The sequence below is a fragment of the Mus caroli genome, chromosome 8, assembly GCF_900094665.2.
Source record: "Mus caroli chromosome 8, CAROLI_EIJ_v1.1, whole genome shotgun sequence".
Lineage (NCBI taxonomy): Eukaryota > Metazoa > Chordata > Mammalia > Rodentia > Muridae > Mus > Mus caroli.
In genome coordinates, this window is record NC_034577.1 from 101,725,114 (window position 1) to 101,739,019 (window position 13,906).

At 47.0% G+C, this 13,906-nt stretch overlaps 1 protein-coding gene across 1 annotated transcript in view; it reads left to right on the forward strand.

The window, feature by feature from the left end:
- Window positions 1-13,906, forward strand: part of Vac14 (VAC14 component of PIKFYVE complex) — a 97,002-nt gene that overhangs the window by 16,171 nt on the left and 66,925 nt on the right. Inside the window, exons 6-10 of the mRNA XM_021169610.2 lie at window positions 293-402; window positions 598-704; window positions 1,556-1,690; window positions 2,102-2,254; window positions 9,825-9,885. Of these exons, the coding sequence (XP_021025269.1) occupies window positions 293-402; window positions 598-704; window positions 1,556-1,690; window positions 2,102-2,254; window positions 9,825-9,885 (566 nt within the window). The remainder of the gene's footprint in view (window positions 1-292; window positions 403-597; window positions 705-1,555; window positions 1,691-2,101; window positions 2,255-9,824; window positions 9,886-13,906) is intronic.

A 13,906-nucleotide genomic window follows, 5' to 3' on the forward strand; every position in this document is an offset into this window, starting at 1 on the left:
TCTCAGAAACCCCTAGTGCCACATCCAGCAGCTCCACCTCTGTGAACCGTCTAGCTTCATCCAGCCCTCTCTATTAGTTGCCCTCTACTCTAGCACCCAAATCCTCCTGGAGTCAAACTCCCACTTCCTTGCACATTGAACAGAAAAATTCCTGCCAGCACTGCAATGTAGATACTGCAATGCTGTGACACAGGACCCTAGTCCTTCTGCTGCTGGTCTCAGGGGAAAAGTAGGAGACCAGGCTACACCCGGGCCAGCTCTCAGCTCTCCCTCTCCTACTCCCCTCCATCAGATCCTGGTTCTGGTGTCGGTGCCAGACATTAACCTGCTGGATTACCTGCCAGAGATCCTAGATGGGCTCTTCCAGATCCTGGGTGACAATGGCAAGGAGATTCGGAAAATGTGAGTTGTGGGAAACGGCAGGCAGCTGCCACTCGCTCGAGTCCCTGTGGGAACTTCTTCCTATATCCTTCCCCATGGAGGAGTAGAACGCTCACCTTCCCAGCCCCTGCTCAGTGTCCTCCTGATGAGTGTAGGGTTGATCCAGAGCAGAAATGGGCTTTCGTGCTAGCTTATGCTTCCTTTTCTCACTGGTAGGTGTGAGGTGGTTCTTGGAGAGTTCTTGAAAGAAATTAAGAAGAACCCATCCAGTGTGAAGTTTGCTGAGATGGCCAACATCCTGGTGATCCACTGCCAGACCACAGGTGAGTGTGTGGAGGCCCTGTAGCTACAACTGCCGCCTCAGAAGCCCCTGTCTCTCATATCCAGACTTCAGTATGGGGCAGAAGGGGGACCCATGTGGCCTAGCCACCGCATGTGACTCTGGATCTGGAAACAGTAGGGTGGTGGGTGTGAGAAGAGATCTGTGTTCTCCTCTGATAAGCATACACTTTCACCTGGATGTGCTTTGCCTTAGGTAAAGATAGGTCGTGTGGAGGTCAGAATTGCCCTTCCCGCAGCATCTATTGGCTGTCAAACCACATGAAACAGTCACAGCAATGGCTGCTTGTTACTGGCCAAAAACCTACAGGTCAGCTAGGTGACTTTGCTCCCATGTCCAGGCTGGGCATAATGATTTCAGGCTTAGTTGGAGCTAGGTGTGGTGTGCAGTGACCCACATCTGACATGGGAGCTCAGTATCCAGTAGGTTGGATGGCCTCAGCAGGGTTCCAAGAGACACAGGACACGGACATTGTCAGGACTCTTGATTCCTATGCTTAAACCAGAGACACGACTACATGCTGTTGGCTAGAGTAGCAAGTTTTCTGGATCCAATGATAGGAAAATGAATTCCACTTAGAAAGGAAGCGTGTCATATTACAACAGGCATAGATTTGGGGAAGGAAGGGTATCGCTGCTGTTTTCAAAATCCAGAGCAAGATTTTTACTCTTAACCTATCCTTACAACCCTGTAGAGAGCAGGGAGCCCAGGAAATGTTGTATTCATATAGCTAGAAGCAGTCAAGCCTCCAGGCCTAGCCTTTGTGCTTGGGAGGTAGGAGGAGCTCTCAGTGTATGTGCCAGCCCCACTAGAAGCCACCAATTTCTCTTCCAGATGACCTGATTCAGCTGACGGCTATGTGCTGGATGCGGGAATTCATCCAGCTGGCGGGCCGGGTAATGCTGCCCTATTCCTCTGGGATCCTGACTGCTGTCCTGCCATGCTTGGCCTATGATGACCGCAAAAAAAGTATCCTTCACTCTGTAGAGGAGATTGAAGTGGTGGGTCTGTGAATGGGAAGGATTCCCTTAGGCTCCTTCACTCCTAGGAAGCAAGAGATGAAGCTGAATGTGGATTAGGAAAGCCAGAGATGCAAGACTAATGCTGGCTGTCCCCAGTCCTCACTTGCTTACTTCCAGATATGGAGCAGCAATCTCATGTACCAAGGTTCTACCCTTCTGAGCTCATCCCTCTGTGTCTTGGGTGAGAAATATCCAAATGGAGGAGGAGCCACCTGTGAGCAGAAAGAGGACTATCTCACAAGGGTGCATGTAACAAGAACGAGACTTAGGGAGAACTAAGTCTATATGACCAGGGAGACTGGTGGCCTTGGGCTTATGGAGGTCTTTGCATAGGGGTGATCCTTACATCAGTAGACAGGTATCAAGGAGGTGGCCAATGTGTGTAACCAGAGCTTGATGAAGCTGGTTACCCCTGAGGATGATGAACCCGACGAGCCAAAGTCGGTAGCACAGAAGCAGACAGAACCCAACCCTGAGGATTCCCTGCCAAAGCAGGAGGGGACAGCCAGTGGTGAGTACCCTGACATCAGAGTCCCCGTTTCTGCTGCTGGGAAGACAGAGGTCCTGGGACTAAACTTAAAGTATCATTTACATATGTTGACTCGTTTAGTTGTGGTACCCAGCACTGTTGTTAGTCCACTCCTGCAGGCTCTGACAGCTGACTAGTGTCTGGCAGCTGCACCCAGAGCCCATGCTCTTCACCCTTGCCACCTCAAAAGACATGGCACGTTGCCCTTGATCTCCAACTGGGATCAGCTACCATCAAGTCATTGTTGGGAACATGGTAAGAACCTAAGAGCACCGAGCTGCACAGTTGGTTTGATTCTTAGCATCTGGCCCTTTCTCAGGGAGGATAGGACAGGAAAATGCTAGTTTATTAAGTACTGGAAATTTCTACTGCACAAGTCATTGCCTTTAAACAGTCCTTCCAATGCTTTTTGACATGGTTTTCTTTTATGCTGATTGGAGATAGACTTTGCCTCTAAAGCCCTGCTGGTCTTATCTCCTGGACCTCTGCCTCGGTGTCTCTGACCACCTCAGGGGGAGTCCTCCTTTTCAGTCAGAGAGCAAATGGATGCACGCCCTGTGCAGATGGCTGAGGGTGACAGAGCAGGGTCTGGAACCTACATTTGGGCAAGAGAAACGCCATAGCCATGGCACGTGCTTGCTGTGCTTGCTGACTCCTTGACGGATTAGCAGACAGCCTTCTGCCAGGTCACAGGGCCGCCTCCTGTGGGTTTGGCTGGTAGAAGAGAAAATGAGCTACGTTGCTGGACCTGTTGGGTACCAGGTTACAGCTGTGCCAGAGCCAGAGCAATAAAACACATGGCAGGAGCATTGGTGGAGCACTGTTGGTTCTGTGGTAGATTTCTCACCAGCAAGAGGGAGACCTGGCCAGTGCAGTAGCTTGTGTACTTTTTGACATCTCCTGGAAAGAGAAAATTTACATTTATTCTCAGCCTTGCTCACCTTATAGCTAATCACATTCTTTTCTAGGACAGAGTCCTAGCATGCTAGTAGACAGATGACTCAGCCAGGAAATGGGCAAGTTTGGCCCATCCTTATCTGCCCCTTCTATTCTGCCCAGAACCACCTCTCTGTCACAGGTGCCTCCTGTCTGGTCTTCCTCTTTGAGTCTCTTGCATGCTCAGCTGATGCTGATGCAGCATGCTCCACACATGCAGCATGCTCCTCTGTATGTCTGCATGTATCCAAGCATACATGTACAGTTCTAACTCTCCAGGGCTGATTCTTCCTCCCAAACCACAGAGCCCCTCCTCTGCACTCTCTGCCCCAAGCCACGTCCACCTGCAGCTCCCCATTGCCCTGCCATCATGGGATTGCAGTGCAAAGTCCTTTCCCTGACACTGTCATTGTGGTATTCAATGTGCCTGGCCTGATCCCACTACACCACCACCTCACCTACCCACCCACCCAGCTCTGTCATCTGCTACTTGTCTTGGGTGTTGCAGCACTGATTCTGGCATGTTTGGCCCTTAAACTGCTTGGCCTCCTTTGATCTCAGCCGTCCTAGCTTCCACACTTGGCCTTGATGCTTTTAGCCTTTCCAAAGCTTAGTTTCCTTACTTGTTGAGTGGGGTAACCCTTGTCACCTAATTTGAAGGTTGGCTGTGAGTTCCAAAATAGATGTTTGCTTGTATAACAAATACTCTTCACAACAAATGCTGTAGTATTTTTTTAAACATGGGTGCTCGTTGACTTAAATTGTGATCCACAAACCCTTTGGCTGAAAATACTGGGAGTCAATGCGTTTGAACACGTTTAGAGCACTTTCAGCTGGCCAAAGCCATCACAAAGCCTGTTGGAGACATTATGTGGTGTTTTGTAAACTCTGTATTGAAAGCAAAACACAGTTGTTCTAAGAATACCTCCTTTGCAGCATGAGGTAGTTAAGTCCTAGGACATCAAGAACCATTGTAAGTCAGAGCATAAATATGTGTTCCCATAGCAAAACCCTCTTGCTGGGCCTTCTGCAGTCTTGTTTCTCTTTGTTGAGTTCTAAATGAATAAGTAGCAAGCGAGAAGGGAGGCTATACAGAGGATTCCAGTAGCGGGCTTGTGGCAGCTCCAGGGTGCTTGTAGTAAATCCACCTGTTGGCAGATCTGACTCGGCAGGATCTGTCAGCTCTGTCTATGGGTGTTGCAAGTACAGACAAATCAGACGCAGATCTGCCTGTGAGAGCAGCTACAGAGCAAGGTTGCACTGGCACTGGGGGATGGTCGCAAGGCCTGTGCTGGACAAAGGACAGGGAGCATGGGCAGTGTGCAGGCGCAGCTTCCCAGGTCTTGAAACAGCGTGTTTGTTTCAAACCTTCGGATTGTAAAGGAAAGGCATGTTCCTGGAGAGCTGGTAGAAGGACTGCACTTGAAGTGCATCACCCAGGACTCCCCACTGCCAGCCTCAGTGTGCAAGTGGACTGGAAATGGGTTGTTTCTTGGTGTTTCTGTTTTGTCTTAATGTATGAATATACACTTGTATCTCTTGCATTTTGTTTTTACACACACACACACAAATGGAATCCTTACAGCTTGAACTTTTTTCATCAATAGTACACATCTTTCCAGGTTAGTCAGCACTAATCTGCACTAATTTATTTTTTTAATTGATATTATTTTAAAGTGTACAACTTACTTGTTTTAATATCTTCACAAAGTAGTACAACCATTGATACTATCCATTTCCAAAACATTTCTACCATCCCCCCGTGAGATTCTCATACCCTCCCCAGCCCTGTGCTGCCTTCAGCCCTGTGGGCCTGCCTGTTATGAGCATTCCATATAATGGAATCATACAATATGTACCCGATCATATCTAGCTACCTTAACTTCACTTTTCAAAGTTTCTTCATGTTAGCATACATTAGTACTTCACTTCTCTTTATAGATGAACACTGTTGCATTGTGTGAGTAGATATTAGAGTTATTTCTTCCACTGTGTGGATATTGGGGCTGTTTCTGTACAGTTTTTTAAATCACAGTATATGCTGACTTTCCCTCTTAGCCAGCATTGTATAATTAGGTATATTAATAAAGCCAGCCTCTGGACTGGTAATTCAAATACGTCTTTTGTCTTTGAGGATGTAGTTCATCATCTCCCAATTCATTAAACTGTGCTTCCTATTAATGCACTGACCTTGTATCATTCCATCAGATAGATAAAGCTCTAATCTGTTTAACCAATCTATCATAAATCACTGAGCTACTTCTAATTCCATCTTAATCCTGTAATCCTTGCTAAAAAGAACTTTCATGCAGAAAAAAAGTTTTTACAAACATCTGTGGTTGTTTCTTAAAGATACATTTGTAAATTTTTAAGGCTTGCTGCTGAATGCCAGTCTCTAACCCCAGCAACATGAAGGTTGAGGACCCCTGCCCTAATGTGATCCAGTGTCCATTCAGGGCTTATAGTTCCCCGTGGATTTGTGATTTATTTTGTTGGACTTTTGGATTTGTTTTGTTTTGTTTTTTTCTCCATTTAGAGCCAGGAACAAGGTACATACAGTGCACTTGACTGAATGGTCATTATATTACTGTCTGTCTTATTTCCTCCCTCAAAATGTTAAGAGACCGGATCGGAGCTGAAGAGATGGCTCAGTAGGTAAAGCCTGAGGCCTAGAGTTTGGATCCCCAGGACTGACATAAAAGGTAGACATAGTGGCACACATCAGTTCTAGGGAGGTAGAAACAGGATCCCCAGAGGAAGTGGCTAGCTAGCCATGTCTAATCAGCAGGCTCCATATTCAGCAGAAAACATCTCAGTATAGAAAATGAAAAGGAGGACACCTGACATCCGAATCTGGCCTCCACACACAGGGTCGTCCACAAAAGTGGACTCACACACATGTATACACACAACACACACATACTTATGCAAAAAATTATCCTGGGGAAGATACTGGAAATCACACAAAGGTCCTGTTTTCCCCACAAGCCACCTCCCCAGTGAGTGACTGGCCAAAGCATCCATTGGTGGAGCTGACCTGCAGCAGGTAATCCCGTGGCGAACTGCCTCATGGTGAGTTCTACCTACACCTGTCTTCTTTCTTCTTGAGACAGGTCCTTGCTGTGTCACCCAAGCCAGGATTCAACTCTGCATCCTCCCATGTCAGCCTCTGGCCGAGCACCATTCCTGCCGAGTCGTGTCTGTCTGTGTTGCTCATGGAAAGGGGACTGGGTGGAAACAGAGGCTCTGGCTGAGGCGATTGGAGATTCAGGCTTGGTACCCTGACATTTTATTCACAGATGTGTGGCTTCCTATAAGACAAGGAGGGTGGACTTCAAGGGTACGGACCCTAGCTGTGGGTCAGCCTGCCCTTCCCATCACTCACTGCATCCTCTTTCCACCTGCCTCCAGGCCCTGCGCACCATGACATAAGTAGGGTGAATGCCACAACAGGCTTGGCCTGCTGCCATAGCCTTCCCTCCTCCGCTCCTGTGACTAGAGAAGGCAGGTGGCAATGTGGGCCTCTTACTTAACACAGAAATAAAGATCCCCTTTACCAGGAGGAAGAAAGACGATAGGCTATTTTTGGAATAGGCTAAAAACTTGGTTTGTTATTTTTAGAAAATATTTTATTTGTAAACTTTAAAACTTTTGAATGACAGTAGGGACAATGGTAGTCGTCATCTGTAACAGAACAGCTGGATTGATGCTGCACTGTAGTCCTTGGGCTATGGAGGCAGGAGGATTAAGAAATCAAAGTTGATCCTCCCTACATGGAGAATTCAAGGTCAGCCTGGGCTACATGAGACCTTGTCTTTAAAAAGTCAGAATAAAGCAAACAAAGCCACACAGAAGAAATATCTATAACTCCCTAATGTTTGATATAAATGGCTGAATGAATGAACGAGTGACAAAGAAAGGACAGCTCCTCCTTATACAAAATTCCAGCTAAAAGCAGGAAGAGTGACTGGAGGTGTGGCTCTAGTCATAGCACACTTGCTTAGCGTGTGCAGGAACCTGTAGAATGGGGCACTTTCCACGTGAGTCCATAGTGCTGAACTGACCCTGGGAGGGCCAGTGGCTGCAAAAGCACTTCCAGCGTGGAGATGCCTGAGCTCCCTCCCAGCCTTCCATGGCAGTGAGGCATCTCTTAAATGTTCAGGCCCTGGTGAGTGAGCGAAAACATCTTACTCTGCAGTCAGACAATTTCCTGCGGTTCCTAGCCTCTTAGAGCAGCTTGCCCTCCTCAGAATGCTGCACAGTGACACCCAGCCCTGGGTCTGGAACCCAGCCCCTGTTAGAGCCAATCTTCTGACCTTGCCTCCCTTCTTCACCTCTATTCTGACAGTCATGGCACTGTCAGCCTGTCACAGTAAGTGAGCTAACATCTGTTGCCTGTTTACAAGTGTTCCTCAATGCATCCCAACAGCCATGGAAGCATTTGCTACATAAATGAATAAATGCTTTGTCAGGAACTTGAACATTCATCTTTCAGCTGCTTTCCTTTTTTTTTTTAAATTTTATTTGCGTGTGTGCGTGTGTGTGTGTGTATGTGTGTGCGCGCGCGTGTGTGTGTTACATGTGTACACATGGGTGTGCAACAGAAACCAAACCCTTGGCCTCATTCATGTTAGGCAGGTGCATCCCTAAGTGACTTTCCTTGGCTTGACTTGGAGGAACTGTGTGCTGTGTTGATTCTGTGTTGGTTCTGACAGTGAAAGCATTATAAATGTATTCTCCCAGCAACTTTAAAATCAGGTTTCAATTTCCATTAGCTTCTCAGGTCTTTTCCTTTATAATTTTTGCCTGTTGGCCTGGTTGAGAAATTGTCACCCTTGTCAAGAAATTTTGAACTCAAGCCTGACTGTGACAAAGATCCCAGGCAGAAACTATGACAATTTTTTCTCCGTCTCTGTCTGCCCCCTGCCTCCTCTTGTTCTTTCTCAGTGTGTGTGTGTGTGTGTATGTGTGTGTGTGTGAGACTCTGGGAAATTGCAGGCTCCTGCTGCTGTCTGGCTTAGAGCACGTCATGGAAGTGTCCTCGGTTTCTCAGCCCCCACGACTGGCACGCCATCGTCTAACTATTCTCCTCAGGTTAGAAGATCACTTTAAGTGTACGGAAAATGAATAAAAGAGATCCTTATGTATATTCTCTGAGCTGTCTGGAAATATGTTAGGACACTGCTGACCCCATTTGTCCCCTCCTGTCCCTTTATAGGTAAAACTCCACACTACACCTATTGCTGTCCTCTGAATCACCTCCAGTCTTGACACTTATGAAGGGCTGGCTGGTCACTTTGCTGACCACCTCTCCACACGAGTTGGACTCACATTTCTCTCATGCATCCTGAAGTTAAGCACTTTGGAAAGATGCGATCGAAGTCCTTTGTCTGCAGTGCATCCTGTTGGGGCTGCATTGGCTCAGCACTGACTGGTGGTAATGACCCCATATCTGAGCACCTCACGCTGCTGACCCCTCCTCCTTTCCTTCATACTCTGAGCAGTGGTCATTGCCTGGCCAGTACTGGGGTTAGAAGAGAACCCACTGGCAGCCTTCCAGATGCACAAAGTCTTGGCTCTTTAGATAACTTAATTAAGCGCCAAAGGAAAAGGTTGGGATTATCTCAGTCCTGTCCTGCTTGAGTTTTGCAGCAGAAAGCTAAGTGTAGTAAAGGTTTTGAATTGGCTACATGCTAAGGGACTTGTGCAGAGTTCAAGGCTACAATTCTTTCCCAGAATCATTTTAACCCTTTTATTGAGGTTTTATAAACTCTACATACCCAGCTGAACATGTACAATTAGCAACTTTTGTTCATTCACTGAGTGTATAATTATCACAACCAATTTTAGAACATCATCAACAACCTAAAGTCCTTGCCCAGCACACCCCACACTCCCAAAATTCTCCAGTACTCTGTAACCTCTAACCTACCTTCTGTCTCCAGACTCGCCTGTTCTAATCGTTTCCAGTGAATGGAATCTTGCTGTGTAGTTTTGGAATTGGCTTCTTTGACTCAGCATGTCAAAGTTCATCTACTATGTAACCTGTTGCTCTTTATTGCTAAATAATATTTTAGTTTGTTTATCCATGCATAGGCATGTGGGCTGTGTCCACCTTTTGACTATGGTAGGTGGTCACACTAGCATAAGATGCAGGATGCAGACTTGCATTGCTCTTGGGTGGGGCTCTTAGAGCAGGACTGCTGGGGAGCTTCCAGCCTGTTGTACAGCCTGTGGCAACACCACTTCACATTTCTGCCAGTGATGTGCACCTAGCCAACACTCGCATTTTCTTCTGTTTCGTCATATTGTGAACTTGACCTGCATTCCCTGCTGGCCACGATGTTGCATAACTTAAGTCATGTACAGCCACTGCCCTTGGACCTTCAGACCTTTCTGAAATGTCCCATTTGTATTCATCATGAGTGTGTCCCCAGCTTGTGAGAGCCCTGAGCCTAGCTGAGCACTGGGGCCTGCAAAAGTGCTGGATCCTTGGCTTCCTTCTCAGGAGCCTAAGTGGAGGAGTTGGTGCTGAGGAGGAAAGAGCAGGGTCTTGTCTCTACAGACAAGTAGGCAGGCTTCAGGAAGCATCACCTTGTCCCTCTTCTTCCCACAGGAGGTCCAAGTTCCTGTGACTCCAGCTTCGGAAGTGGCATCAATGTCTTCACCTCAGCCAGGTAAGTGCTTTGTGAAAAGCCAGTGGTCTAAGTCTTTCTGGGTGCAAGAGATTGCAGCAGAGACCCAAGGAAACTGTCTGAGGCCACTCTTTGGGGGAGTTTCTGATACACAAAGGAGATATTTGAGGAAACTTGAAGGGCCACAGGCACCCTCTCCCCAGTGCCTCTGGACAGAAGGCCTTTGGGAAAGATGGGAAGCCACTGGAGGTCTGTAGATACACATCCTAGAAACCCAGCCATGTGTGGTGATGGCTTTGGGGCTGCAGGTCCTTTTGCCCAGCATCTTTTCCTTATCCAAGGCAAGGCAGACTCTGGTCAGGGGAGGCATGGAGAGGAAGAAGGAAGGAAGGGCACAGCAGGCAAGAGAGTGATCCAGGCACAGGCACCAGAATGGTCCCACCTTCTCCCAGGGATGGGTGTCATAGGACAGGCGTCCACAGGGGGGCAGTGCAGGCCAGGGAGCAAAGTCATAGCCTGCCTTGCCAACCCCTTGGGAGAGAACTGTCATGGTTCTCTCCTGGCCTGTGTCTGCTGACCTGCCTGCTGAAGCTGCTTCTTTGAAGCATTAGCACCTGTGCCTAAAGTGGATGACATTTCTACAGTGATTTCCTCTGAACTTTACGTTGAACCATTGCCTGGGGAGTCAGTCCACGTAAGGAGAAAATGTAAAGAGTCAGTCCTTAAATATGATCCTGACTTCAATACACTTTAATGACAGACAACAAATTAACCAGCAGATTTCTAGGAGACAGGAGAACTGTAAAGGGGTAGGGGACCAAGCCACTGTGAATGGTGAAGTACTCCCACAGCCGGGCTCTGTGCTTACCTTGTGTCAGACCATTGGGTCTGCTAGTCCCAGGGTTGACAGAACCATTATATCTATTTTAGGGATGAAGAAGAGTGGGGAAATAGGCTACTCTATACAGAATGGATTTAGGGGAAGGTCATGTGGCTGGGAAGAAGGGACAGCGGCTTGGACTGAGAAGCTGGCAGGATGGAAGATGTGTTTGAGAAGGAGGCTTGGCAGCTTTTCCTTTTGGTTTTGTTTTTTGTTTGTTTGTTTTCTCGTGTCTTTTTATTTATTTTTTATTAGATATTTTCTTTATATACATTTCAAATGCTATCCCAAAAGTTCCCTATACCCTCCCTCCGCCCTGCTTCCCTACCCACCCACTCCCGCTTCTTGGCCCTGGCATTCCCCTACACTGGGGCATATAAAGTTTGCAATACCAAGGGGCCTCTCTTCCCAATGATGGCCGACTAGGCCATCTTCTGCTACATATGCAGCTAGAGACACGTGCTCTGGGGGTACTGGTTAGTTCATATTGTTATTCCACCTATAGGGTTTCAGACCCCCTTCAGCTCTTTGGGTGCTTTCTCTAGCTTCTCCATTGGGGGGGTCCTGTGTTCCATCTTATAGATGACAGTGAACATCCACTTCTGTATTTGCCAGGCACTAGCATAGCCTCATATAAGACAGCTATAACAGGGTCCCTTCAGCAAATCTTTCTGACATATGCAATAGTATCTGGGTTTGGTGGCTGATTATGGAATGGATCCCCGGGTGGGGCAGTCTCTGGATAGTCCATCCTTTCGTCTTAGCTCCAAACTTTGTCTCTGTAACTCCTTTCACGGGTATTTTGTTCCCTATTCTAAGGAGGAATGAAGTATCCACCCATTGGTCTTTCCTTTTCTTGACTTTCTTGTGTTTTGCAAATTGTTTCTTGGGTGTTCTATGTTTCTGGGCTAATATCCATTATCAGTGAGTGCATATCAAGTGACTTCTTTTGTGATTAGGTTACCTCACTCAGGATGATATTCTCCAGATACATCCATTTGTCCAAGAATTTCATAAATCCATTGTTTTTAATAGCTGAGTAGTACTCCATTGTGTAAATGTACCACATTTTCTGTCTTCTTTCCTCTGTTTAGGGACATCTGGGTTCTTTCCAGCTTCTGGCTATTATAAATAAGGCTGCTATAAACATAGTGGAGCATGTGTTCTTATTACCAGTTGAAACTTCTTCTTGGGTATATGCCCAGGAGAGGTATTGCTGGATCTTCCGGTAGTATTATGTCCAATTTTCTGAGGAACCTCCAGATTGACTTCCAGAGTGGTTGTACAAGCTTGCAATCCCACCAGCAATGGAGGAGTGTTCCTCTTTCTGCACATCCTCGCCAGCATCTGCTGTCACCTGAATTTTTGATCTTAGCCATTCTGACTGGTGTGAGGTGGAATCTCAAGGTTGTTTTGATTTGCATTTCCCTGATGATTAAGGATGTTGAACATGTTTTCAGGTGCTTGTCAGCCATTCGGTATTCCTCAGTTGAGAATTCTTTGTTTAGCTCTGAACCTCATTTTTTAATGGGGTTATTTGAATTTCTGGAGCCCAACTTCTTGAGCTCTCTGTATATATTGGATATTAGTCCCCTATCAGATTTAGGATTGGTAAAAATCCTTTCCCAATCTGTTGGTGGCCTTTTTGTCTTATTGACAGTGTCCTTTGCCTTACAGAAGCTTTGCAATTTTATGAGGTCCCATTTGTCAATTCTTGATTTTACAGCACAAGCCATTGCTGTTCTGTTTAGGAATTTTTCTCCTGTGCCCATATCTTCGAGGCTTTCCCCTACTTTCTCCTCTATTAATTTCAGTGTCTCTGGTCTTATGTGGAGGTCTTTGATCCACTTAGACTTGAGCTTTGTATAAGGAGATAAGAATGGATCAGTTCACATTCTTCTACATGATAACCGCCAGTTGTGCCAGCACCATTTGTTGAAAATGCTGTCCTTTTTCCATTAGATGGTTTTAGCTCCCTTGTCAAAGATCTAGTAACCATAGGTGTGTGGATTAATTTCCATTGATCTACCTGTCTGTGACTGTACCAGTACCATGCAGTTTTGGCAGCTTTTCTGATGGACAGGATGGAACAGATGAGAGGGATGGGAAGGGCAGCCTCTAGGTGTTAGCTAACACTAAACCAGATTGTGCTGGCTCATTCCTAAGTTGGACTGCAAGGAGAAAAGAAGTGTGACTCAGACTATCTAGACTCCGCCCAGGCATGCAAGGCATCCTCAGGGAGGAAGCCCAGTGTGGACACTGGGTTTTGGAACTCAGGGTTGGAGGAATGGGCAGAAATGTAGGGCATATGTGAGTCCTCTGAAAGTCTGAGCACTATGCACTGAAGAATGGTAGAGTCAGTGAGGGGATTTATGAGCTCCCACTTGTAGCCAAAAAAAACCTGTGTGGCTTACTTAGCACTGTACTCTGGGCTACAGAGACTGTCATGCTTCAGGGGGTGACGGTGAAATGGAGGAACATAAACGGTGTGACTGATGGACTGCAGGGGTGGCACGACCTTCTACCACTTCTCTTTCAGTTTGAAAGCATGCTCAGCTGGACGGGCCTACAGAGACTTGATTTCCTCTACAGGTCAAACCAGCGAGCTGGAGCCAGTTTAATTCACCATCCCTGTCACTCAGGAGACAATGCTAAACCTAACCTTTTAAGAACACTCGCAGGGAAACAACACACAAGATTATCCCATGTGCTTCACTGGTGCAGGACGACCATCTTGTGGCAGCCTCGTCATGTGCAGCCTTGCCTGTGCTTGGAAGCAGCAGCCACAGGAGTTGTGAGAACAGATCGGACACTCAGAGCCTCTGGCCTGCTCCCTCCAGGGCCACTGAGCTCCCACAGATGGCATCATTCAGGGTGTCACAAAACAAGATGCCCTCCCATCTTCTCATGCATTGCTTATCCAGAGCACTACCCAGATAGCCAACTACGAGCAGTGGCTAGAGGGAAGGTTGCTCCTGGTCACTGGCCTCTTAGTGGTCACCAGCCTTCAGAAAGTCTAATGACAGCTGTGTAGGAAAATACACACCAAACAAAATTCCAAATCCATAGCCAGGCAGGGATCAAACTGGGTACAGGGGGTCAACGCACTAAAACCACGATGCCTTCTACCCCTGTCTGGGGCCCAGGCTCGGCCACTCAGAGAGTCTCAGTGGATAGACAGTC